Source organism: Mesoplodon mirus (assembly GCF_964341445.2).
Source record: "Mesoplodon mirus genome assembly, chromosome: 2".
NCBI classification, from domain to species: Eukaryota; Metazoa; Chordata; class Mammalia; order Artiodactyla; family Ziphiidae; genus Mesoplodon; species Mesoplodon mirus.
In genome coordinates this window covers 120,268,058-120,292,899 of record NC_138977.1, presented here as the reverse complement: position 1 = coordinate 120,292,899, position 24,842 = coordinate 120,268,058, and the positions used below count along the sequence as shown (strand labels likewise).

Genomic DNA, 24,842 nt, shown 5'->3' with positions numbered 1-24,842 from the left:
GCCCCCACCCCCCCAGGAGGGATTAAGTGGTTGATTTGGTTTCTAGGGCAACGGTGTATCGCTGCGTGTGGGAATGTCCGTGTGCTTTTAGAAGTTTCTCCTGGTGATGGTTCCGCTGGTTCCCTCCCGCTTGTTCCTTCCCTTCCCCTCCACCAGGCGTTGGGCCTTCAGAACGCCCCTGACACGGGAACGAGGCGGGGAGAATTGGAGTCTCTCCATCTCTTGCGAGGCGTGTCGGGCTACCTTTCGGTCGAACCCGAGGAACCTGCGGGTCTGACTCAGCTTGAGGTAGCCCGTGGCACCCCACCCCGCTCTTTTGCAGCTGTGATATTCCCGGGAAAAAAGTATTTGGCTTGTCCGTGGGCATTGAGTTTCTAAGACTTTACGTTTTTCATCTAAGAAGATTTGGAGTTCCTGGAAATTTGTATTGTGTTTCTGTCTTCTGCCCATCATTGTACTTTTTCCACAAGTCATTTTGGCAGAGAACTAATGCTCCCCGGCCTCTCTCCAGTTCACCCCCCAGCCGCCTCTTCTGATTTTAACCGGTCTTTTTTGCCGACGGAATGTTGGTCACTCAGAATTGTCATGAAGAAATTACAAGGTGGAAGCTTTGTAGCTCTCAGTATTTCACAACCCTGGGGCACTTGACTTTTTTTTTTTTTTTTAAACCAAATTAAGTTTTATTTATCTTAGGAGGACATAAAAGAATGCATTTTAAAATCATGTTACCAATGTTCTGGCTTAAATATAATGTTAATTTATGTAAGAAGGTCATAACAGGGAAAACACAAGAGCAAGATAAACAAAAAACTCAGTTTCAGAAAAGAATGTATATACCTATGGCTACCTTCAAATTGGGAGACCAGTGGAACATGGGGAAACTTCTGTTCCCTTGCTGTCAAGGGCTCTGGGCTTATGATTGCTGCTAATTGTCCACTTTCCCAAGGTTTATTACTTGGACCTCTCTCTTCGTTGACCTCGCCGCACAGTGCAGTGGTGAAATAGTTCAACCTCAAAATGTAGGGAAAGAGGGTTGCTGTGTAGCTCTGACTTCCCATGGGTAGTTTTTTTCAGCCCTCAACTGGTTTGTGAATTACAGCAATTTTCCACATGTGTATTAAAGGAAAGAGTTGGTTTTTTATTTCCCCATTCACCAATGATAAGACTTTGGTCACCTTTTTCACGTGAAAAACTAAAGCAGTTAATTGCATGTAAGCCGTTACTGCTTCTGAAGCTGGACAGCCGCCCTCACTCCTCTTGTGACGGCAGTCTTAACTTTCATGTTAACCTGAACTTTTTCTTACTGTTTCAGACTGTCCTTATTTCATTCCTCGGCCACACTCTTATTGTGCAGTACTCTAATCTAGTCTTAGAGATATTTAAGATACTGCTGACTGCAGCAGACATTGCAGCTGTAGGTACTTACAGTGTCCCACTCAGTGTTCTCAATGTGCAAGATGTGGAAGTTAAAGATCCAGCCCTTACCTTTAAGGACTTCAAAGGATGTCATGAGAATAAAGGAGTAATCGCAGTTAAGTGAGATAAGCCCAATGATTGAAGCGTGCACAGTATATTGTGGGAGGGCTGAGGAGGAGCACCTGACCTGTCTGGGGACTTGGAAAAGGCTTCTAAGAGAATGTGACACCTGAGCTGAGATTTTTGAGGTATGAATGGGAGGTGAGGGAGAGGAAGACTGTCGTAGGCATCAGTGTAAGAAGACCACTCCTTGGCATGTTTGGGGGAACCAAGATAGGTAAGGGTAGAATAAAGGGGACAGGAGAAACGAAACTAAGGAAGTAGGCAGAGGATATTTCCTAAAGGAATTTTATATGTTTAAACACCCTTCAGGATAAAATCTTCATTCTATGGGACACCATTTAAGGATGATCGGATTTGTATTTTTGAAAGTCTAAGAAGACTACTAGGTTTCTGGCATGATTATGTGGGTAACCTCTTTTATCGATACTTAAGCAGAGGCTGTGGAAAGGGAATTCATTGGAGAAAGGAATCTGATACCGGAGGAATCTGAAGCGTGGAGGTCAGTTAGGACGCTGTTGCAGTAATCCAGGGAGGTGACGAAAGCCTGCAGTGAGGCAGTGGCCGTGAGTCTGGGGAGGAGGGAGACGGGTGAGTTTGTCTGGTATTCAGGACAGTTGAATGTGGTAGCTAAGGAAGAGGCCGCAGTCTGAAGTTGACTCCCGTCTCTGCGATCTGGCAACTGGGCGGATGCCTTTCACTGATAAAGAGGAAGAGGAGGGACTTCCCTGGTGGCCCAGTGGTTGAGAGTCTGCCTGCTGATGCAGGGGACACGGGTTCATGCTCCGGTCCAGGAAGATCCCACATGCCGCGGAGCGAGGCCACAACAGTGAGAGGCCCGCGTACCACAAAAAAAAAAAAAAAAAGAGCAAGAGGAGCAGGTTTAGTCGGGGTAATGGGACAGTCATTTCAACTTAGGATGTGCTGAGTTTGGGATGGAAGAGGCAAAATTAAGGATTTTTAACTTGTGGATTATCCTGTTATGGACCAGATACATCACAAAGTGTTGGGGAGACCTCCAAACAGCGTTAGAAATGCAGTACCAGAGTAAAAGAGGAGGGTCTGGCCTAAATACATAGATATGGCAGCCTCAGCCAGTAGGTGGTGTCTGAAGCCATACGTCTGCTCGAAATCTTCCACTGAGACCACAGATGAAAAGCAGACTGGGATTGCGTAATCACTGGCATACCCAGAACCCAAATGATGGCTTCCTGTTAGAGTCTGAATGAAAGGTCTAGACTCGTTACAGTGTCCTACAGACTCTACATAATGAGGTGATTGCTCCATCTCTGATTTGACTCATCTTGTTCCCTGGCCCAGCCACACTGGCCTTCTGTTTCTCAGAAGTAAGCATGCTTCCTCCTCAGCACGCTTGTAGCCCTCTCTGTGTGGTATGCTGTGTTTTCCCAGAACCTCGCATTGCTGGCTTTTTTTTTTATTATTGAGGTCCCAGCTCAAAGAGGCCTTTCGCCACCACTCAATCGAAAGTAGCTCTCCAATCACTCTTCCTCATTAGTTCCTCTGTTTTGTTTATATTCTCTTGTCAGTGTTGTGCTACAGCAGTCTTATACTGGCTCTCAAAGCTGATTGTTAAATTTGTATGACGCTTGCGAGCCTATTGTTAAAACACTGCCATCATTAAAAATTAAAGGTTGTTATATAAATTTACAATTAAACAGATTCCGTTAAAAATAATTAATACTGAGAACTCAGCACTTCCTAATTATTTTACTAAATTTTCCTGTTATCCGTGCTCTTGAAGTTATTTCCATCTGTCACGCTGTAAGGTGGAAATCCTAGATAACGGTGGCTCCTTGCATCTCCTCCCAACTCCACATTCAGTGAGGTCATATTGGTAGCTTGAAATCTGCCACGGTGGGAGCGTGTATACCCCAGAAACTGGCAGATGCTATAAATCAGGGCTCTCCCATAGTTGCACATTTACCAGCATGCTACTGGTGGCATCCCTAAGTGAACTTACCTTGTTTATTTGTTGTCCCTCTTTCCTTCAGCTCCCTCAGGGCACGTTCCTTGTCCACCTTGTTCATGCCGTGTTCTTAGCCTGTAGAACAGTGCCTGGTACGTTTGGGGCTGTCAGTAACTGTTGAATGAATGGATCCACCAGAGCAGTTGAAAGGGAGGTACAAGGAGAGGCCTGTTTAACTAGCAATAAGGAGAGGCCCACTCTGCAAAGTAAGATAGGGAAGACAAACAATGGGGGGAAAATCCTTCACCTCATTCTTCTCACTTGGCCTCCTCATTGTATCGTGCTCCTGGGTGAGTATTTATTTTATGATGGTAAATACTTCTCCAGCGTGGCGTAGGGAAGGCCAGTTAATGAGCAGTAATGCTCAACCCTGGCTGCATGTAGGAATCACTTAGAGTACTTTCAAAAATACTTTTGATAACCCAGGTACCACTCCCAGACCAAATTAATCAAGAATCTTTAGGGGGGCCTGGGCATCAATATTTTAAGTTCCCCGAGTTATTTTAATGTGCAGCCTGGGTTAAAAACCACTGGATTAGACATTGAGTTAGACCAGATTGGGAGAAGTCTGAGCTTTAGACTGAGAATATTGGAGAGCTGTCATCAACAGGGCTCAAGAAGTGGCTTCATTTAGTAATTTATTTTTTCATTCCACAAACAATGATTGAAGGACTGGGAATACAAAAATGTATAAGACACATGACAGGAAGTTCCCAATCTTGTAGGGGAGACACCAAAGACAAGTTTATTGAAGTATTCTAGATGAAAATGTAATGAGGATTCCCTAAAGACTCAACGGAGAAGAATACCATTTTGGTCGTGCGTTAAAGGGAGAATCTGGAAATGGTACACAGAGGAGGTGTACAGAAGCTGTGGTTGATGGCTGAGTGTTTTCCAGGTGAACGGTGGCGAACGGCCATTTGTAAGTGCCCTGTCTCAACAACAGGTACCACCGTGCACAGGGTTACTGACAAAAGAGGCTGTGTCTGTCTTGGTTAGACAAGGCCTATCCCCAACACGTACCACAATAGCACGCATGTAACAGATGCTCCGGTGTTTGACAGGAATGCCATTCTCAGAGGTGACTTGAACAAAGCTGTGGGAGCCATGAGATGTCATAGCTTGTTTAGGCAACTAGGTCTTTGTATAGCTGGCTCGTGTGTTAAGAAGTGTGAGCTTGATCCTGCAGTTAACAGAACCGTGGAAGGATTGCAGATGATCACAGCTGGCAAGGTTTTCAAAGGATACATACGTGCTGCTCTGCCTTGCAGGTTCTTGTTCTGAGGACGCCCTCCCTCCCCTCTCTCTCCCCATTTCCTCTTCCTCCCCTTCCGCTCTCTCTTCCTCTCCCCCCCCACCCCCTCCACACCACAGACACCCCCCCAGCTGATTCTGATCCTTTTCTGTTCCCACACCCAGGACCGCTAAATGGGAAGTCTCTAAGATCTTTTCTGTCCCTAAACTTATATCCTTTATAATGGTAATTTGTGACATTCCACCAAGTCTGAGCCTGTGTAACTTATGCTATTACTTCATTAAAGAGAACTGTGAGATTTGAGTTTCTTCAGCCTTACAAGCAGGAGTACACGATATGTTACAGCGCTGCAGTTTTACACCAGAATTCCAAGCTCGAATATTTTCCCCTCATATATTCTCTATACTTATATATGTAGGCATAAAAATGTTCATGTTTGCGTATTTCACACGTTTTACATGCTACCCTTTTATACTTAAACTCCTTATAAATGCTCTTTGCTTCTATTTGTATTCTCGTTGTGCGTAATGGTGGTCTCAGTTTTTCTGTTTATTGTTTTTTATTACCTTAACATGTAGTCGGTCAGTTGTTGATCAATTGTGCTATATTCCAAACACAGCTAGATGATGGAAATACAAAGAGGACACAAACTGTCCTGCCCTCAAGGTAATTGCATTTTAGTAGGGAGACAGACACGCAAACGATTACATGTTATGGGACACATACCACAATAGACGTATGTAGAAGGTAAAGAAGTCCTAATGAGGAAGGCAGAGTAATTCCATCAGGGGAACTCAAGGAGAGTTGTCACAGAAGAGTGATGCCGAAGCAAGGATGACAGGAACAGAAGGGCATTCCAGGCAGAGATGGACATGTGCAAAGGCCCAGAGGCGTATCAACGATGGACTGTGTTGGAGAAATCAAATCACTCACTGTTGTGGACCATGAGTGTGGTGAGAAGGAAAAGCCAGGTCATAGAGGTTCTCCTATGACGCCAGAAGTGGCTTAGGTCTTATTCTGAAGGAGGTGAGGGGTGTCATGTAAATATTTTAAGCCAGAATCGTGTTTTAAAAAGGGCACATGGTGGCATGGAAGACTGATTCAAAGGGACAAAACATAGGCAAGGAGACCAGTGAGGAGGCTGTTGTGATAAAGAGCACAGGCTGGACATGTGAATGAGGGGTAGACATGATGGATCCTTAAAGGCCGTATCAGCAGGATGGAACGGATTGCATGTAAGGGGTGAGGGAGGAAAGGTCTAGAATGATGTAAACACAGGGATGTAGATGGTGTGGGGTTATTGATTGAGATTTCAGGAAAATAATCAGCTTGTAGGGTTGTGCAGAGGAGAAATGAGTTCAGTTTTGGAAAAGCCAGATGGGCGAGGAGGACAGGGCAAGGGATTCAGAAGCATAAATATTTGAAACCAGTTGAGTAGGTGAGAGTACTGAGCACTGTGTGGGGTGAAGAAAGGAGGGATGGAAGTGTTAACATGTTAAAGGAAGTGGAAGGAAAGAAGACATATTTGTAGTTGGGGGAGGAAAATTTCCCCCAGGTTGAAAATCTCTGGATTAGAGAAATGGGGTGGGTTTTCTGCTGTGACAGAGTCATGAATTAAAAACCACAGTAGGAACATTTCAGAGTAGTTGTAGGTAATGAAAGGAGGGAGGACTTGAGAATGGTGTCCCATGCTGGGGAGGTCTAGGAGGACGAAGACTTGAAAGAGGCCAGGGTCTAATGATTAGATTTGAAAGAAATATTAATGTTTGTTACGCTTTTTATAGTAGCAATGAATGAAAAAGAGTCCAAACATCCAACATTAAAAGTAATATCGTGGGAGAAACTTAAATGACATGGAGGAGTGTTTATAACATTAAGTAAAAAAAAAATCAGGAGACAAATCAAAATGTACGTGTGGTGAGGGAGGGACTTTTCACAGGCACAGAAAAAAGCATTCACTGAAATGGTCTCTGGCTCATTGGGAGACAGTTGATTTTAATTTTCTTCTTTGTGCTTTTCTGTATCTCCTCAATTTTTATAATGAACATGTATCACTTTGGTAATTCAAAATTACATTAAGAAATTAGGGAATACAAAGGTGACGGTGCAGCCGCTAAAATATTTTAAAACAATATTTAATATAGGGAAGTATTCAGAATACAGTTGATAAGGCAAGATAAACTATATTTGGTAGGGTCCATGTTTTAAATTTTAAAATATGGGGTTTTTTTTGTTTGTTTGTTTGTTTTATGATACGCGGGCCTCTCACTGTTGTGGCCTCTCCAGTTGCAGAGCACAGGCTCCGGACACGCAGGCTCAGTGGCCATGGCTCACGGGCCCAGCCGCTCCACGACATGTGGGATCTTCCCGGACCGGGGCAAGAACCCGTGTCCCCTGCATCGGCAGGCGGACTCTCAACCACTGCGCCACCAGGGAAGCCCTAAAAATATGTATTTTTATATCTATGAATGAAAAAAATAAGGGAACTAGTAAGTGTTAAGAGTAGTTATTCCCAGGGTGTAACATTGTGGGCAGCTTATCGTTGCTTGTATGTTTCCACGTGTCCAAATCTTCCATAATTAGCATGCTGAGTAGTATAGGGTAGTGGTTAGGAACAGGGTCTGTGAAACGATAAGGCTTCAGCTTGAATCATGTCTCTGTCCTCTGAGAGCTGTGGGACCTTGGCTGAGTTATTTCACTTCTCTGTGCCTTGGTCTCCCCACTGTGAAATGAGGTAGTGATGATAACTACCTGATAGGTTTGTTGTGAGGATGCCCCTTCATGTAGGTAAAGTTCTTAGGGTGGTGCCTGATGCTTAGGAAGCAACGACGCATGTTAGCTGCACTTATTATTACTACTATTACTTTTATCATCAGAGAAACAAACTTTTAAGAATTCACAATTCAGAAGTCGTTGGTAGCCTAATAACGAGCAGTTTCAGGGGCTGGTTGGATAGAAGCTGAATTGCAGTTGGTTGAAAGGAGAAGAGAAAGTAACACAGCAAAATACAGACTGCACCACTGTAGCTTATATGGGAGCACTTTGGTCTTGAGTTTGCACACATGTAGTTTGATTTGATTTGACATAATCTTGACTCTCCGATGTACGCTTTAATTTTTAAAACTAAGTGAGAGAGGCAGACAAAACAAGTTTATTGGTGTGATTGACAAAATCTGTAAAGTTGATCAGATTACTCAAGAGCCTAATGTTGCACCTTTGCTATGTTTGTTAACTTTCATAAAGGGGCACTGGCTTTATAAAGATAGCAATCAGAAATATGATAATTAAATATTATAATCAATATCAATTCATTGATCCTAATAATAGCTACATTTTCTTTTTGGTAATTTTATTCTTTTTTTTTATTTTTGGCTGCGTTGGGTCTTTGTTGCTGCGCACAGGCTTTCTCTAGTTGTGGCAAGTGGCAGGCTCCTCTTCGTTGTGGTGCGCGGGCTTCTCATTGCGGTGGCTTCTCTTGTTGCGGAGCATGGGCTCTAGAGCGCAGGCTCAGGAGTTGTGGCGCACAGGCTTAGTTGCTCCGCGGCATGTGGGATCTTCCCGGACCAGGGATCAAACCCGTGTCCCCTGCATTGGCAGGCAGATTCTCAACCACTGGGGAAGTCCAATAGCTACATTTCTTTTTCTTACTATATGAAAACATAACATCAGAGCACTCTGCTCTTATTCTATCTCATAGAATAAAAATTTTGGCTAAGATGAAACTTTACCAACGTAGTTTTACAGCATGTGCATTACTTTCTTTCATTTGCCTTATCCACAGAAGGAGCTCAAAAAGTGGGACGAGTTTGAAGATGTTTTGGAGGAGAGGCGGCATGTCAGTGACCTGAAATTTGCCATGAAGTGCTACACACCTCTTGTCTACAAGGGAATTACTCCTTGCAAGCCAAGTGAGATTAAATGTAGTGTTCTCAATTCTGAAGAGATTCATTATGTCATTAAACAGGTAAGTGATTCCCTCCTCAGCCATAGCCAGATTTGTTCATTGTCAGCAAGTTCTGTCTCTTCTTGATTCTATGAATTTATTTTACTATTTTTAATGTATCTTTTTAGATTTTGCTGTATTCAGCACATTCATCAAATGTTTATTGCACCCATAATGCCTCTCAGCCTCTTTGCTAGACATTGTGTCTAATAGCTAGTTGAGCAGCGTTCTTGACCTCATAAGTGTATAGTCTAATAGGGAATGATGACAGTTGTGCAGTCAATTACAGTGAAATATGATACAAGACATGCTAATGGGAGGCCAGTGTACAGGGGCATTAATTAGTTATAAGAGCAACTAATTTTGTGTAGGGAGTTAGAGAAGTGATTTTATAAATGAGGCCTGAAAGATGTTTGGGGGTTTTCCAGGTGAAGTGGGTGAAGAAGAGTGTTCCTAGCAGGCCAAATAACTTTTTCCCTGTGGTTTTCAAACCTCATGACACATTAAAATTATTCAGGGAGGGGCTTCCCTGGTGGCACAGTGGTTAAGAATCCACCTGCCAATGCAGGGGACACGGGTTTGAGCCCTGGTCCGGGAAGATCCCACATGCCGCAGGGCAGCTGGGCCCGTGCACCACAGCTAGTGAGCCTGCGCTCTAGGGCCTGCGCGCCACAACTACTGAAGCCCGCATGCCTAGAGCCCATGCTCCGCAACAAGAGAAGCCACCGCAATGAGAAGCCCGTGCACTGCAGCAAAGAGTAGCCCCCGCTCGCTGCAACTAGAGAAAGCCCATGCGTAGCAATGAAGACCCAACACAGCCAAAAATTAAAAAATTAAATAAATATTTTTTTTTTTAAAAAGAATGTTTTAAAAAAAAATTATTCTGGGAGCTTTTAAGAATCCTTGTGCCGGGCTTCCCTGGTGGCGCAATGGTTGAGAGTCCGCCTGCCGATGCAGGGGACACGGGTTCATGCCCCAGTCTGGGAAGATCCCATGTGCCGCGGAGCGGCTGGGCCCATGAGCCATGGCTGCTGAGCCTGTGCGTTCGGAGCCTGTCCTCCGCAACGGGAGAGTCCACAACAGTGAGAAGCCCACGTACCGCAAAAAAAAAAAAAATCCTGGTGCCTACGTCTCACCCTCATACCAATTAAATCATAATGTCAGGAGTGAGGAACCAGGCATCCGAAGTTTTTTAAAAGCCCAGTCAATTCCAAAGTGCAGTGAGGTTTAGGAACCACTAGCTTATTTTAAGGAGAAGAGTGCATGTGTGTTCGTGGTATTGAGAGGTGTTCAATGGAAGCAGACTGAAGAGAGCAGAGAAGGGCGATGACAGGAACTGGGCTGGAGAGGAGAGCAGTCCATGTCGTGAAGGACTTTGTGAACCGTCTGAAGGGTTAGATTATGCTACACACAGTGCAAAGCCACAGAAGGGGTTCAAGTTGCAGTGTGGCATGATCAGTTTATGTTTTAGAAACACCGTTCTGCTGAAGAAGGAGACAGGAAGGCTGTGTGTGATGCTCCTGCAGCAATCCCTTTGTAGGGTCATAGCTGCCTGGACTGGTAAGTGGTTATAGAAACAGAGAAATGGACAGATTTAAGAAATGACCAGTTGGGTGAATGAAGTGAAGGAAAGGAAGAATCAAGGCTGATAGAGCCATTCACTGAGGTAGGGACTTAGAAGAGGGCTTAGGAGAGAAGCTGTGCTCTGTTTTGCACACGCCATTTGAGGACATCCAGATAGAGGTCCTTGGCAGACATGATTGGAGCTCCCCGACAGCAGGCTCTTGTATCGTATCATGCTCCTATGCCTTGAGGTTCACGGAGAGATCCTGCTTCTTTGACTTTTAACTGGAGGTTAGTCAGGTTTGTGGCCTTGGGAAGATTCTTCATTTTGCGGCGGCACTGGCGTTGGGGGCTGCGTCACACGGCTTGCGTGATATTAGTTCCCTGACCAGGGATGGAACCCGGGCCCAGACAGTGACAGCGTGGTGTCCTAGCCACTGGACAGGGATGGAACCTGGGCACAGAGAGTGACAGCGCGGAGCCCTAGGCACTGGACCAGGGATGGAACCTGGGCCCAGACACTGACAGCACGGAGCCCTAGCCACTGGACCGCCGGGGAGCTCCCAGGAAAATTATTTGTTATCTTTATTATTTGCTGTCTCTTTTATTCTGATTCGGACATATGCCCTATGCTCTTAATCGTACTGTTGTGATCTATCTTGGGGAATCTATTAATCTTGTCTGACTGAACTTATTTCATAAGTGAAGTCAAGTTCTCTTTCTCTCTCTCTCTCTCTCTCTTTTTTTAAATTGCTGTATTCCTGGTGCCTAGCACATAGTACACATTCAATAAATATTTCTTGAATTAATGAATGGAAAAAAAATACTTTGGTCCTATCCACAGAGATTCTGGTTTAATTGGTCTAGGTTAGGACCCAGGCATTTCTCTTTTCTTCTTTTTTTTTTTTAAGTTTCCCCATATAATTCTAATGCACAGCCAGGTTAAGTGTGACTGAGTTAAACCAGTGTTTTTCAGACTTGAATGTACTGCTGAGAAAAATCATATAATCGAGGTAGATTGGAATTATTATAAATTCTTGATTACGCAGCACACTTGGGCCCTCTTTGTTACCCAGTCATTGATTGTTTCCCTAGTAAACTCTCTCCCTTTCTCCAAAATGGCAGTTTCAGTTGCCCCATTCTCCTTGAACCTCCAACCCTACGTTCTCCGCTTACTCTGGACAGATGATTTTTCTTCCTACTTCACAAAGAAAATGTAAGCCATTATATAAGTGAGAGCTGTTTCAGCTCTCTGAGATCAGGCTCCTAATTTACCTGCATCTAACACCCATCATTTTCTTCTTCCTTCCTACTAGAATGGAGCAGGGATCCCCTTCTGTTCGAGTTGAATCCCTACCCTACTCCTTTGCTCCGAATTCCACCTCCCCCCCTCCGCCTCGGGAACTTTGCTTGTCGTCTGTCCCCTCAGTTGTCTCAACTTCTTCCTGTTCTCAGCTCTTTACCATCAGCATTTAACATGCTCACTTCTCTTCCAACTCAATTAGACTTCCTTTGACCACATTCCTTCTCTACTTACTACCCATCTTTTCCTTTCCCACTTCTGCTCTGCTCTTTGAAGAAGTTGGCTGTGTTTTCTATGCTCGTTGCCCTACTTTGTCACCCTTCATGTACCACTCAACTCGCTGGAATCTGATTTCCAACCCCCTGTAGGAGCTCTTCCCAAGATGGTGAATGACCTCCTTCCTCGTGGCAAAAATCAACCTCATTCAAATCCTGGAGAGCTTTTGGTACACGCTCTCTCCTTTCCATGACACCATACTCTCCCGCTTACCCACCACATCTTTTTGATTATTTCCCAGTTGTCTTTATGGGCTTCTCTTCCTTTGCCTGTCTCTTTAAATGCTGCTCTTCCTCAAGATTTTGTTCTAGCCCCTTCTTATCTACCCACTCACTGGGCAGTTTTATTTATTGCCAGAATCTTAAGTACCTTCCTTATGCTAATATCTCCGTATTAGAATATTACTATGTAAAAATAATACATTATTATCAGTAATATAGATAATTAGTATCTGTTGCTTCAGCCCAGATCTCTTTTGAGTTTCATACATACTTATTTATAGTTTATTGGGTATCCACTTGGAAATTCCAAAAGCACTACAAAAGCATTCAAGAATTCTAAATCAGGGCTTCCCTGGTGGCGCAGTGGTTGAGAGTCCGCCTGCCGATGCAGGGGACACGGGTTCGTGCCCCGGTCTGGGAGGATCCCACGTGCCGCGGAGCGGTTGGGCCCGTGAGCCATGGCCGCTGAGCCTGTGCGTCCGGAGCCTGTGCTCCGCAATGGGAGAGGCCCGCGTACCGCAAAAAAAAAAAAAAAAAAAAAAAAAAAAGAATTGTACACCACAGTCTTGGATCCACCCCACCCCTGCACTGTGTAGGTACCGCCCTCCCACCCTGATCGTCCCGTCTCTAAGAATGCCCCCCCCATATGCTAGTTGCTCAAACCAAAACTCTGGACGCCGTCGTCAGCGTCGTACTTTCCCCTCCCAGTCTCCCAGGCACTAAGGGCTGCTGATGTGCTCTGCTGAAAGTGAGGTGCCCTCCTAAAAATAGCGCTGTCTACCTCCGTCCATCCCTGCTGCCGCTTCTCCAGCTGAGGCTGCCTTTATCTTGCAGAGCACAGTAGCAGCCATTGAAGGGGCTTTAGCCAAGGAAGGATGCAGTGACTTTGCGTTTAAGAGACTGCTCAGGCTTGTGACATGGAGAAGAGACTGAAGAGGGACATCACTGGGGACAAGGAGTTGTAAGACCGTTGCTTCTCTCAGGTTTCCAGGGAGAGGGATCTGTAGGGACAGCATATCAGTTGGGCAAATGAGAAGTCCAGGTGCGCAGAATAAGAAGCCAGGTCATTCTCTTCTTCTCTGCTTTCCTCCAGTGCCTTCTGAAAAAACCGGCCTTTTCACCTGTGTTCTTCACCTATCCAAGTCCTTCCTGTCCCCAGGGGTCTTGTCTTTCCTACTCCCCAGCCTTCTCAATGGGCTCAAACTGGCATGAGCATTTTCTGTCTCGAGGAAGGTCCTCTCCTGGCAATGTATTCTTTCTTTTTAATGCTCCAGTTCTCTCTTTCCCTTCTGATCCTGATTCCTCAGATGTGTAGGCTGTGGGACTTCCCTGGTGGTGCAGTGGTGACGAATCTGCCTGCCAATGCAGGGGACACAGGTTTGATCCCTGCTCAGGGAAGATCCCACATGCCGCGGAGCAACTAAGCCTGTGAGCCACAACTACTGAGCCTGCACTGTAGAGCCCGCGAGCCACAACTATTGAGCCCGCGTGCCTAGAGCCCGTGCTCCGCAACAAGAGAAGCCACTGCAGTGAGAAGCCCGTGCACCACAAGAAAGAGCAGCCCCCGCTCACCGCAACTAGAGAAAGCCCACGTGCAGCAACGAAGACCCAAAGCAGCCAAAAATCAATCAATCAAATAAATAAATTTTTTAAAAAAACAGCTGCAACAATCTACTGAAAGTAACTACTAAGTGTATGCTCTCGGACACTAGATCTTGAGCAACAACTTATTTTAGAGAATTTGGATGTAAGCTTAAACTATATCAATTTAAATTAAGAAGAAAACATACCATTTTGAGTTATATAATACCATTGGTCCATTTGGAACTGGTCCTACTGATTTGAGCAAAAAGAATTTTGACTTTTTTTTTTTCCAGAAATTTATCCCTGCTTTCCCTTTCCTTGTAGCTTTCCAGGGAATCCCATCAATCTGCCGAGGTCCTGCGAGAGGAAGCCTGTGAGATCCTGGATGAAATGAACCACAAACTGCGTCTGGGAGCCATTCGGTTCTGTGCCTTTGCCCTGAGCAAAATATTTAAACAAATTTTCTCGAAAGTGTGTGTAAATGAAGAAGGTATTCAGAAAGTGAGTATTGCTTGTAAAAAAGCAATCTCTTCTTCAGTCCCTCACAATTTATTCAACTCAAAGGCATCCCGCTTTGCACTAGATGAGCAGGCCCTGGTTAGCAGGTGGCATCCAGCCTGAGCAGAAAAGACTCCGCCTCTCTGCAGGGTGGTTTTTCCTTTTACCTTCAGCTCTGCAGGTTTCAGACAAACTAGCTTAGTCACTTAGTTACAGACTTTACAGACTAACCTAATGTCAGATGTTCATAGAGTTACAGAAGTCGTACAAAGAAGTCGTATATATTCTTCACCAAGATTCCCCTACAACATGTTCTCTTTGCTTTCCTCACACACCTTTCTGGTGTGTTTTCCTTATAAACAAGGACATTCTCTTATGATGTAATTATCAAAATAAGCAAACTAACATTGGCACAGTGCTGGTAATACAGATCTTATTCATGTTTCACCAGCTGTCCCAGCTGTGTCCTGTATAGGCAAAAGAAAGTCCTGCATCGTGTGTTACAGTCAGCTCCCATATCTCTTTAGACTCTTTTAATCTAGAACAATTACTTAGTCTTTGTTTGTGTTTCATGATATTGCTTTTGAAGAAATCAGGCTAGTTATATTCTAGCGTCCCTTGATTTGGGTTTGAGATGTTTTCTCGATTAGGCTCAGGTCGTGTCCTTCTCAGTGTATCAGCCCAGAAGCACATGACCTCTGTTTGCCTGTTCCTGGTGATGTTCACGTTTGTCAGTTGGCTGCAGTGCTCTTTGCCAGGCTCTTCGCCACTGCAGAGTTACTCTTTGTCCCCCTGTAATTAATAAGTATCTTGGGACAAGAGACTTTAAGGATGCTTCAGTATCCTGTTTTTCATCATACTTTCCTCCACTTGTTTTTACAGCCACTGATGTTTTTTGCTTGAATCAGTTATTACTCTTATGATTGCCAAATGGTGATTTTTCTAATTCTGTCACTCCTGTCATTTAATTGTTTACTTTTTTCTGAAAGTAAGAGCTTTCCCTATGAAGATTATTTCTATTCATTTGTTTTTAATGCCTTTTTTCTCTTACTAGGAAGCTCTTACCTTCACCGGCCTTCCTCCTCATACCTTTTAATGCTTTGTTTTTATTCAGTCATTTACTTTGCTTCCAAGTATTTCTTCCTGCTGTGACTGATTTCTAGATTGCTGACTTACGTCTGCATCTCTGTCGGAGAACGTTTGATACAGTGTTGGGAATGGGGGATGTTGCTGGCTATGTCTTAACTGATCACAGACTACCTTGCCTCGGTGGGTTATGTATTTAGATTTCAGGAAAACAGACACACGTGGGTATTTTTGAGACTGACAGCCCGAGGAATGGATCGGGAAGCTCGGATGCATCCCTCCCTGCTACAAGGCACCCACTCTCCCTGACAGTGAGCCCAGTGCATAAATAGAGAAATACCGTTCCTTTCCTTGGTCCTAACAATTCGTAATTTTTTTAAATCTCCCTGAGAGAAGTTTTGTTTTCTCTTCCTACAAACTACCAGTCAGTCTAGCGCAGTGGCTGACAGTTGACCTTTTTTTTTTTTTTTTTTTTTTGCGGTACGCGGGCCTCTCACTGTTGTGGCCTCTCCCATTGCGGAGCACAGGCTCCGGACGTGCAGACTCAGCAGCCATGGCTCATGGGCCCAGCCGCTCCGCGGCATGTGGGATCCTCCCGGACCAGGGCACGAACCCGTGTCCCCTGCATTGGCAGGCGGACTCTCAACCACTGTGCCACCAGGGAAGCCCCTGACAGTTGACTTTTTAATTCAGACTGACAGATCCAGTCCTAGCTCCACCGTGTATTAGAGGCATGACTATGTCACAAATGAGGAAGCTAAGGCTTAGGCCTTATGTACAAATACATGGTATTAAACAGTGCATGTAAAATGCTTAATATGCTTCTCAACTAATACCTGTTAGTGATCATCACCATTATTATTATGATCCGTAAAATTTATTTTTGCTGTTCTTGCGTTATGGGAGATTATTTAACTAGAACTCTGAAGTAAGTTTTGTGCATGTGGTCGGGAGACAGAAAAGCATCACTTGTATTCCCTCTGTACATACGCACATTCTTCCATTTTCTGATTTAAGATACAATTTTAATAATATGAAAGCTGAAATTATTCAAAGTGTAACATTTATTTTAAAGCTACAGCGAGCCATCCAGGAGCATCCTGTTGTTCTGTTGCCCAGTCATCGAAGTTACATTGACTTTCTGATGCTGTCTTTTCTTTTATACAACTACGACTTACCTGTGCCGGTCATAGCAGCAGGAATGGGTATGCATTGGTTTTCTCCCTTTTTTAAATTATAAAAACTAAGGCATTCATGGGAATGATTTTAACAGTGCCAAGGTTATTTGAAGAAAATGATGAGAATAGCCTCTCCTTCTTTCTTTTTTAAAATTTATTTATTTATTTATTTATTTTTGTCTGTGTTGGCTCTTGGTTGCTGCGCATGGGCTTTCTCGAGTTGGGGTGAGCGGGGGCTGCTCTTTGTTGTGGTGTGCAGGCTTCTCATGGTGGTGGCTTCTCTTGTTGCAGAGCACAGGCTCTAGGCACGCGAGCTTCATTAGTTGTGGCACGCAGGCTCAGTGGTTGTGGCTCACGGGCTTAGCTGCTCCGCAGCACATGGGATCTTCCCAGACCAGGGCTCCAACCCATGTCCCCTGCGTTGGCAGGTGGATTCCCAACCACTGTGCCACCAGGGAAGTCCCTCTCCCTTCTTTCTACAAGTCCCAGTGTTTAATAGTTTGGATTCTGTCCTCTGCACTGCGCTTTACTGTGCCTACCCAGACATCAGCAAGCATATATGCACATAGGGTTTCTGGTTCAGGTTGAAAAATGAGATTATACGACCTGTATGTGTTACCTGCTGTTGTTATTTTTATTTGGTAATATATCAGTGGCTATCTCTGTAGGTCAATAAATAGATCTAAATTCTTTTAACATGTTTTTCAATTGTGGTAAAACGCACAAAACATAAAATTTACCATCTTCAGCAGTTTTAAGTGCACATTCAGTAACATTAAGTTCCCATTGTTGCACTGTCATCCATCCACAGAAGTCTTTTCACCTTGCAAAACTGAAATTCTGTCCCCATTAAACACTTAACTCCTCATTCTGTTCTCCCTCCAGCCCCTGGCACCCAGCATTCTCCTTTCTATTTCTGTGAATCTGACGGCTCCAGATACCTCCTGTAAATGGAGTCAAACAGGATTTGTCCTTCTGTTGCTGGCTTATTTCGCTCAGCATAACGTCCTCAGGGTTCATCCATATTGTAGCGTCTGTCAGAATTTTCCTTTTTTTTTTTTTTTTTTTTTGCGGTATGTGGGCCTCTCACTGTTGTGGCCCCTCCCGTTGTGGAGCACAGGCTCCAGACGCGCAGGCTCAGCGGCCATGGCCCACGGGCCCAGCCGCTCCGCGGCATGTGGGATCCTCCCGGACCGGGGCACAAACCCGTGTCCCCTGCATCGGCAGGCGGACTCTCAACCACTGCGCCACCAGGGAAGCCCAGAATTTTCCCTTTTTTAAGGCTGAATAATATTCCACTGTATGTATATACCATATTTTGTTTATGCATTGATCCATCCCTGGACACTTGGGTTGCTTGTGATTAGTGCTGCAGTGAGCATAGGTGAACAAATACCTGTTTGAGTCTCTGCTTTCAACTTCCAGGTATACACCCAGAAGTAGAATTGCTGGGTTAGGTGGTAATTTTATTTTTAATTTTTTGAGGAACTGCCATACTGTTTTCCACACACAGTCACTGCACCATGTTACAGTCACACCAGCAGTGCACAAGGGTTCAGTTTCTCCACATCCTCACCAACACTTGTTATTTTCTGGTTTTTTTAGGTTTTTTGTTTTTCTGTTTTTAATAATAGCCATCCTAATGGGTGTGAAGTGGTATCTCATCATGAGTTTGATTTGCATTTCCCTGGTGATTAGTGATGTTGAGCATCTTTTCATATTCTTGTTGGCCAATTCTGTATCTCCTTCAGAGGAGTATTCAAGTCCTTTTGGTTGGTTGTTTTCTTTGTTGTTGAATTGAAGGAGTTCTTTATATGTTCTGGATATTAACCCCTTATCAGATATGTGATTTGTAAATATTTTCTCCTATTTCACTCTGTTGATTTTATCATTTGATGAGCAGAAGTTTTTAATTTTGGTATACAGTCGGCCCTCTGTATCCACAGGTTCCACATCCATGGATTCAACCAACCATTGATCAAAAATATTCGGGAAAAAAAACTCCAGAAAGTTCCAAAAAAGCAGTACTTGAATTTGCCATTCACAGGAAACTATTTACATAGCAGTTACATTGTATTTACAACTGTTTACATAGCAGTTGTATTAGGAATTATAAGTAATCTGGAGATGATTTAAAGTGTATGAGGATGTGCTAGGTGATATACAAATACTCTGCCCTTTTATATAAAGGACTTGAACATCCAGGTGTTTTGGTATCCATGGAGAGTCCTGGAACTAATGCCCCACAGACTCCCCCCAACCCCAGGGACAGCTGTAGTCCAGTTTATCTGTTGTTTCTTTTATCTTCTGTGCTTTTGGTGTCATATCCAAGAAATCATTGCCAAATCCAACGTCATGAAGTTTTTCCCCTATACTTTCTTCTAAGAGTTTTATTGTCTTGGGTCTTATATTTAGGTTCTTGATCCATTTTGAGTTAATCTTTGTATGTGGTGTGATTTTTTTGGTAAGGTTCCAACTTCATGTCTAACATTTTTATTGCTATATAATATTCAGCAGTGTATATGTATCATAATGTGGTAGTTTTGCTGTTACAAACAAGTTTTCAATATATTTTCATATTAGTGCTTTTATTTCTGTAGGATTGATTCCAAAAAAGTAGGATTGCTAAGGCAAATAAATTGTTTATCATCTCCTTTATAAACTAGCCAGGAAAGCTGGGGGTCAAGCCTACACCTTTGCTAATAAACACAGTAAACAGTGAAGTAAAAACTGCCAGGACCTTAAGCACTTTGAAAGCATTTCCATCTATATAGACACGTGAGGAAGTTACCTGAAAATTAGGGAAAAAAGAAAAGAACTGTTTTAAAACGGATGGTAGAACTCTTTCTCTCATTCTGGACTTGCTTTTCTTTTTTAATCTGTGCCACTAAAAGAAGATTGGTATTTTCACCTGATGGTGAAAAAGGAAAGGTGAGAGCTAGTTTGGCCTGACTGTGCAGAGCAGGGAGGATATATGTTGATCTGTCACTGAGGTCAGCGGCACTGCTGATTAAGGAAATTGGCATGATGGCATAGTTGAGGCTGTCCCATTGCCTGCTGTTGCCCCCACCTCTAGCTGGTCTGGTTGTAAATGCAGAGGTGTATGGGGAGTGGGGTGCACAAAGTAACCTCCCAGCCAGCACCTGCCGACAGAGTCCCTTCTTTCCTTAATTCCATTAGATGTTTCTTCTTAAGATTAGGGGTGTCTTACATACATGAAATCTATCTTAATAGAATCTGAGTTGAGATATTCATAGAAAGCTTCAAGGTCTGCAAATCAACATTAACCATTGTTTCTTTCATAGACTTCCTAGGAATGAAGATGGTTGGTGAGCTGCTGCGAATGTCGGGGGCGTTCTTCATGCGGCGGACCTTCGGCGGCGATCAGCTCTACTGGGCGGTGTTCTCCGAATATGTGAAAACTATGTTACGGGTAATGCAGATAATTACCGACTACTTGCAAGCTGTATTTTCTTTTCACTGAAGGTTGCTCTAAGGTCTTACTTAAATTCGTGACTTTTTCTGCCTTTTTGTTTTTTCTTTTGTTTCAATAGAGACTTTTTTATATAAATTTATTTATTTACTTAATTATTTTTGGTTGCATTGGGTCTTCGTTGCTGCGTGCAGGCTTTCTTTTTAGTTGCGGCAGGCGGGGGCTGCTCTTCGTTGCGGTGCGCAGGCTTCTCGTTGTGGTGGCTTCTCTCATCGCGGAGCACGGGCTGTAGGTGTGTGGGCTTCAGTAGTTGTGGCTCACGGGCTGTAGAGTGCAGACTCAGTAGTTATAGCACACGGGCTTAGTTGCTGCGCGGCATGTGGGATCTTCTCGGACGAGGGCTCGAACCTGTGTCCCCTGCATCGGTAGGCGGATTCTTATCCACAGTGCCACCAGGGAAGCCCTAAATTCGTAACTTCTGAATGGACTCTTAGCTGGTTTCTCCCCCTCAAGGAATGTGCATATCCTCCGCAATCTGTTTACTCTGTGTGACTCTCTTGTCTAAGTTTCACTGCGAGCAGTGTTTGCTCAGAGGGCTGGGGAGGGAACTCGGGAAAAGGAATCAAAAGAAGCATTTATCACTTTGAGGTAGGCAATGGGTTTTGTGTTTTGTTTTGTTTGTGTTTTCTCTTTAAAGAATGGTTATGCTCCTGTTGAATTTTTCCTCGAAGGGACAAGAAGCCGCTCCGCCAAGACACTGACTCCAAAATTTGGTAGGTTCCTTACAGACTGAAGGAAAAACACAAACCCAGAGACTTCAGGCGTGGTGTCATCGTAGCTGCTAAATAGAACTTGACACTTTTTTTGCAAGACGTTCTTTACTTCATAAGTGTAACTGTTTCTTTAAGTTCAACTGTTTATATTTATGGGCTTGGTATATAATGTATACTTTTAGTATCTTCCTGCGGCCTTGTTTGCTTTCCTTTTCAATATGTTTGAACAATCATTTCTCCGTACGTTTACAGGTCTTCTGAATATTGTGATGGAACCGTTTTTTAAAAGAGAAGTTTTTGATACCTACCTTGTTCCAATCAGCATCAGTTATGATAGGATATTGGAAGAAACTCTGTATGCTTATGAGCTCCTAGGGGTTCCTAAGCCGAAAGAATCTACAGCTGTACGTAAAGGATAGCCAAGCTTGATCATATTGGAATTTAAAGAAATTAAATTTCTTTAAATTTATATTTATTTATGATGTACTTTATACACCAACTGATTTCTGAATGTATTCCTGTTTTCTTTTCCCCTGTTGTGATACTCTCAGGGATTGTTGAAAGCCAGGAGGATTCTCTCTGAAAAGTTTGGAAACATTCATGTGTACTTCGGAGACCCTGTGTCGCTTCGATCTCTGGCAGCTGGGAGGATGGGTCGGAGCCCATATAACTTGGTTCCAAGGTGCAAGGCCTGTGTTGAAACAAGGATGAAAATCTGAAAGTGTAAACTGTGATTCTTGAATTGACCACTTCTAGCACTGAAACTTGGTTATCTGAGATCACAAGAAGCAGAAAGCTTCAATTAATATGTTCGCCGGACACTTAACTGCAGGATATATACATTAAACATGCAAAGCCAGACAGTGCTCAAACAGACAAAACAAAACACAAAACGCATTGCCTACTCTCAAAGTAATAGATGCTTCTTTTGATTCCTTCTCCCCAGGCTCCCTCCCTAGTACCCTACTGACTTAAAAGTGTGAAGAAATAAGCCGTTGTTAAGAAGTGCATGTATGGGAATTGTTGAGCATTATTGGTAGGCCAGCCAAAGTATGTACTAAGTATTGTTTTTGATCCTAGAAAGGATTGTTTAATAATAATGAATGGGAGTGAGTCCCTGTTCTCAAGAAGGTTATAGTTTTGTGGGCAAGGAAATGTGTTAGCTTCTTTCAGGATGCAGGTACAGATACACATTTGGGTTTTCTTAATGTAGAGAAATACACCCGCAGGAGTAAAGGAGACAAATCGCCTGCCCAGCCAGGCTTCCATGACTGCAGCATCATTCGTAATTTATCCGTAGCGCCAGTGGTCCCACAGCAGCTGGCAGCCTTGCTCGCAGCTTCATCAGCTGTCAGAAGCAGCTGTTAGCTTTCTGCAGCCGCAAGCTTTCACTTTGTCCATCTCAAATTGGCCAGTTGTATCCATTACCAGGGAGTTCTCATTGGCTACAGCTTTCACATTAAGCCACCTTATTATGTGGCTGCTGTTAGGTCCTATGCATATATCCTTGCTCCAGCCAGCTCTGGGTAGGTTCTGGATATCATCTGACTCAACGCTGGGTGATCCACGCATGAGTAGTTTGTCAGGCAAGGACCAAGGCAGTGCTTAGCAGGTGCCCTGAAGCTTCTCAGAAGGGCGGTGTAGCAGTCAGGCCAACGGTACAGCCTGTCAGTACAGGCATGAGCAGTTGCCATACATATCATATCATCACCTGTTAGGTGTGTTCTACAAGAGACATGTTCAAAGTACTGTGGATTCTCAGGAGATAGCAGTTCAGTCCAGGGGAGGACGCATCGGTTTTCACAGAAGAAGTGATGTAGCCCACTGACAAAGCAGCAGCAAGTGGTTTTTGTCTGTTTGTTTTGCCTGGAACCAGGGATAGTAGAACCAACCCTCTTACCTTGAGTATTTTTACTCACCTCTCAAGAGCATAGTCCAGAGACGAATGGACAGATCCCACTCTAGTAAAGTGAAAGTATATTTTTACAGCCTGACCTGAGAGAATTCAGTTGGCAGAAAGTATGAGAAACCTTCTAAAGGGTCTGTCTTCTCCCATTCCCTTCTTCACTCACGTTGTCTAAGTAGCAGAACTGTAATTGGTTGTTCTGTATTCTTCGTTTTAGATATATTCCTCAGAAACAGTCAGAGGACATGCATGCCTTTGTCACTGAAGTTGCCTACAAAATGCAACTCCTGCAAATTCAAAACCTGGTTCTGAGCCCGTGGCCACTAATAGTTGCTGTTCTGCTTCAGAACCAGCCATCCATGGACTTTGATGCCCTACTGGAAAAGACTTTATGGCTGAAAGGCTTAGCCCAGGCCTTCGGGGGGTTTCTCACTTGGCCTGGTATGTATGTGGGACATATGTGATGATAATGCTTGCTTTTTTTATTTCTTAATTTGGAAAAGTTGTAGCCTAGACATGAAAAAAAACCCATATAGGACTTTAAGCAAAGCATTGCTCAGAGAAAGAAAGCCTAATCTGTTTTTATTACTCCTAGGACATTGAACGTAGCGTATCAATTATTTGAGAATAATTGTTTACATGTCATTTCTCCCTATGAGGCCCTGAGTAGACAGAGGACCAGAACACGTTCCCGTGCTTCGTAGCGGAGAGGAGAATAAATAATGACTCTGCACTCCACATGTTCTTCTCTCTACACCCACCTCTTTCTTTTTTTTCTTTTAAACTTTTTTTTTTTTTTTTTTTTTTTTTGGCTGAGTTGGGTCTTCATTGCTGCACGCAGGCTTTCTCTAGTTGCGGCGAGCGGGGGCTACTCTTCATTGCGGTGCATGGGCTTCTCATTGTGGTGGCTTCTCTTGTTGTGAAGCACGGGCTCTAGGCTCACGGGCCCTAGAGCGCAGGCTCAGTAGTTGTGGCGCACAGGCTTAGTCACTCCGCAGCATGTGGGATCTTCCCGGACCAGGGCTCGAACCCGTGTCCCCTGCATTGGCAGGTGGATTCTCAACCACTGCACCACCAGGGAAGTCCCTATACCCACCTCTTTCTACCACATTATATTTGCAACCCATTTGCCTCACTGGGTTGTAAGGATTAAAGGGCTGGTCTTGGAGAACTGTATACAATTCTCTGATAATAACAACTTTGTAGAAACCTCACTGGAGTTATGAAGACTATGCTGGGAGTTTGGGATGTATATGACAGTAGTTAGCTTAAGTTGTTTTTAATCTCTTTCATTTAAAATCGTAGAGACTACAATTGGAAATGCAGTCTTTTTAAGACCGGATAATTATTTATAGTCAAGTATTTACTGTCCACTCATTAAACCTATACTGAGTACCTAGTGGGTGCTGGGAACTACCAGGGGTGCAAAGATGAACTAGATGCAACCCCTGTTCTGGAGGCTCTGCTGGTGTGTAGAAGGCAGGGTGGGTAGTAATGTGTAAGCTAGTAGAGAGGGCTCAGTGACATAAAGACAGAGAGCTACAGACAGATTGCTGGGGCTTACTGAGACTGCTATGCAGGAAAGGGCCCACACGCAGGGAAGATTTCATAGAAGTTACTTGAGCCCATCTTGGTGGGACGGTAGGAGCTCTTCAGGAAGACAGACGGAGAGGAGCGTTGCTAATGTAAGGATCAGGAAACATGCGATGGCTGGTGTGACAGCCCTGGGCATCCCTTGAGCTGCTGGCAGTTGGTAACATTAGAACATTGGCTCTGGGAAGGGAGTGATGGAGATGGAGATGTGGACAGAGGCTGGATCATAGAGGTCCGCTGCCTGGGGATCCGGACTGGAATCTGTAGGTCACAGGACGCAGACGTGCGTTTTAGGCAGGGAAGTGTGACGGATTGGCCTTTAGCAAGCAGCCTGGTGTCAGGTTTTGTTGTGTTTTTTATAGGGAGGTATGTTTTTGTTCTTTTATTTTGGCTGCACTGAGTCTTAGTTGCGGCATACAGGCTCTTAGTTGCGGCTCCCGTGCTCGGTAGTTGTGGCACATGGGGTTAGTTGCCCCGTGGCATGCGGGATCTGGTTCCCCGGCCGGGAATCGGACCCGGGGCCACTGCATTGGGAGCGTGGAGTTTTACCCACTGGACCACCAGGGAAGTCCCCTGATGTCAGTTTTAAAGGTGGACCACAGTGGGGAGACAGGGAGACAAGCGAGAAGGTTGCCGTGCGTAGATAAGAACTCAGGAAGCCGAGCCAGGCAGCGGCAGAGGGCGGGGTGGCTGAGAGAGGCCGGGAA

General features: G+C 44.2%; 1 protein-coding gene across 2 annotated transcripts in view; it reads left to right on the top strand.

Moving 5' to 3' along the window:
* GNPAT (glyceronephosphate O-acyltransferase) overlaps window positions 1-24,842 on the top strand; it is a 32,478-nt gene that overhangs the window by 383 nt on the left and 7,253 nt on the right. Inside the window, exons 2-9 of one of the 2 annotated variants that reach the window (XM_082645662.1) lie at window positions 8,560-8,742; window positions 13,993-14,169; window positions 16,328-16,457; window positions 19,736-19,863; window positions 20,561-20,636; window positions 20,889-21,040; window positions 21,188-21,318; window positions 22,760-22,983. In XM_082645662.1, the coding sequence (XP_082501788.1) occupies window positions 8,560-8,742; window positions 13,993-14,169; window positions 16,328-16,457; window positions 19,736-19,863; window positions 20,561-20,636; window positions 20,889-21,040; window positions 21,188-21,318; window positions 22,760-22,983 (1,201 nt within the window). The remainder of the gene's footprint in view (window positions 1-8,559; window positions 8,743-13,992; window positions 14,170-16,327; window positions 16,458-19,735; window positions 19,864-20,560; window positions 20,637-20,888; window positions 21,041-21,187; window positions 21,319-22,759; window positions 22,984-24,842) is intronic. The other variant, XM_082645661.1, reaches the window with a different exon arrangement.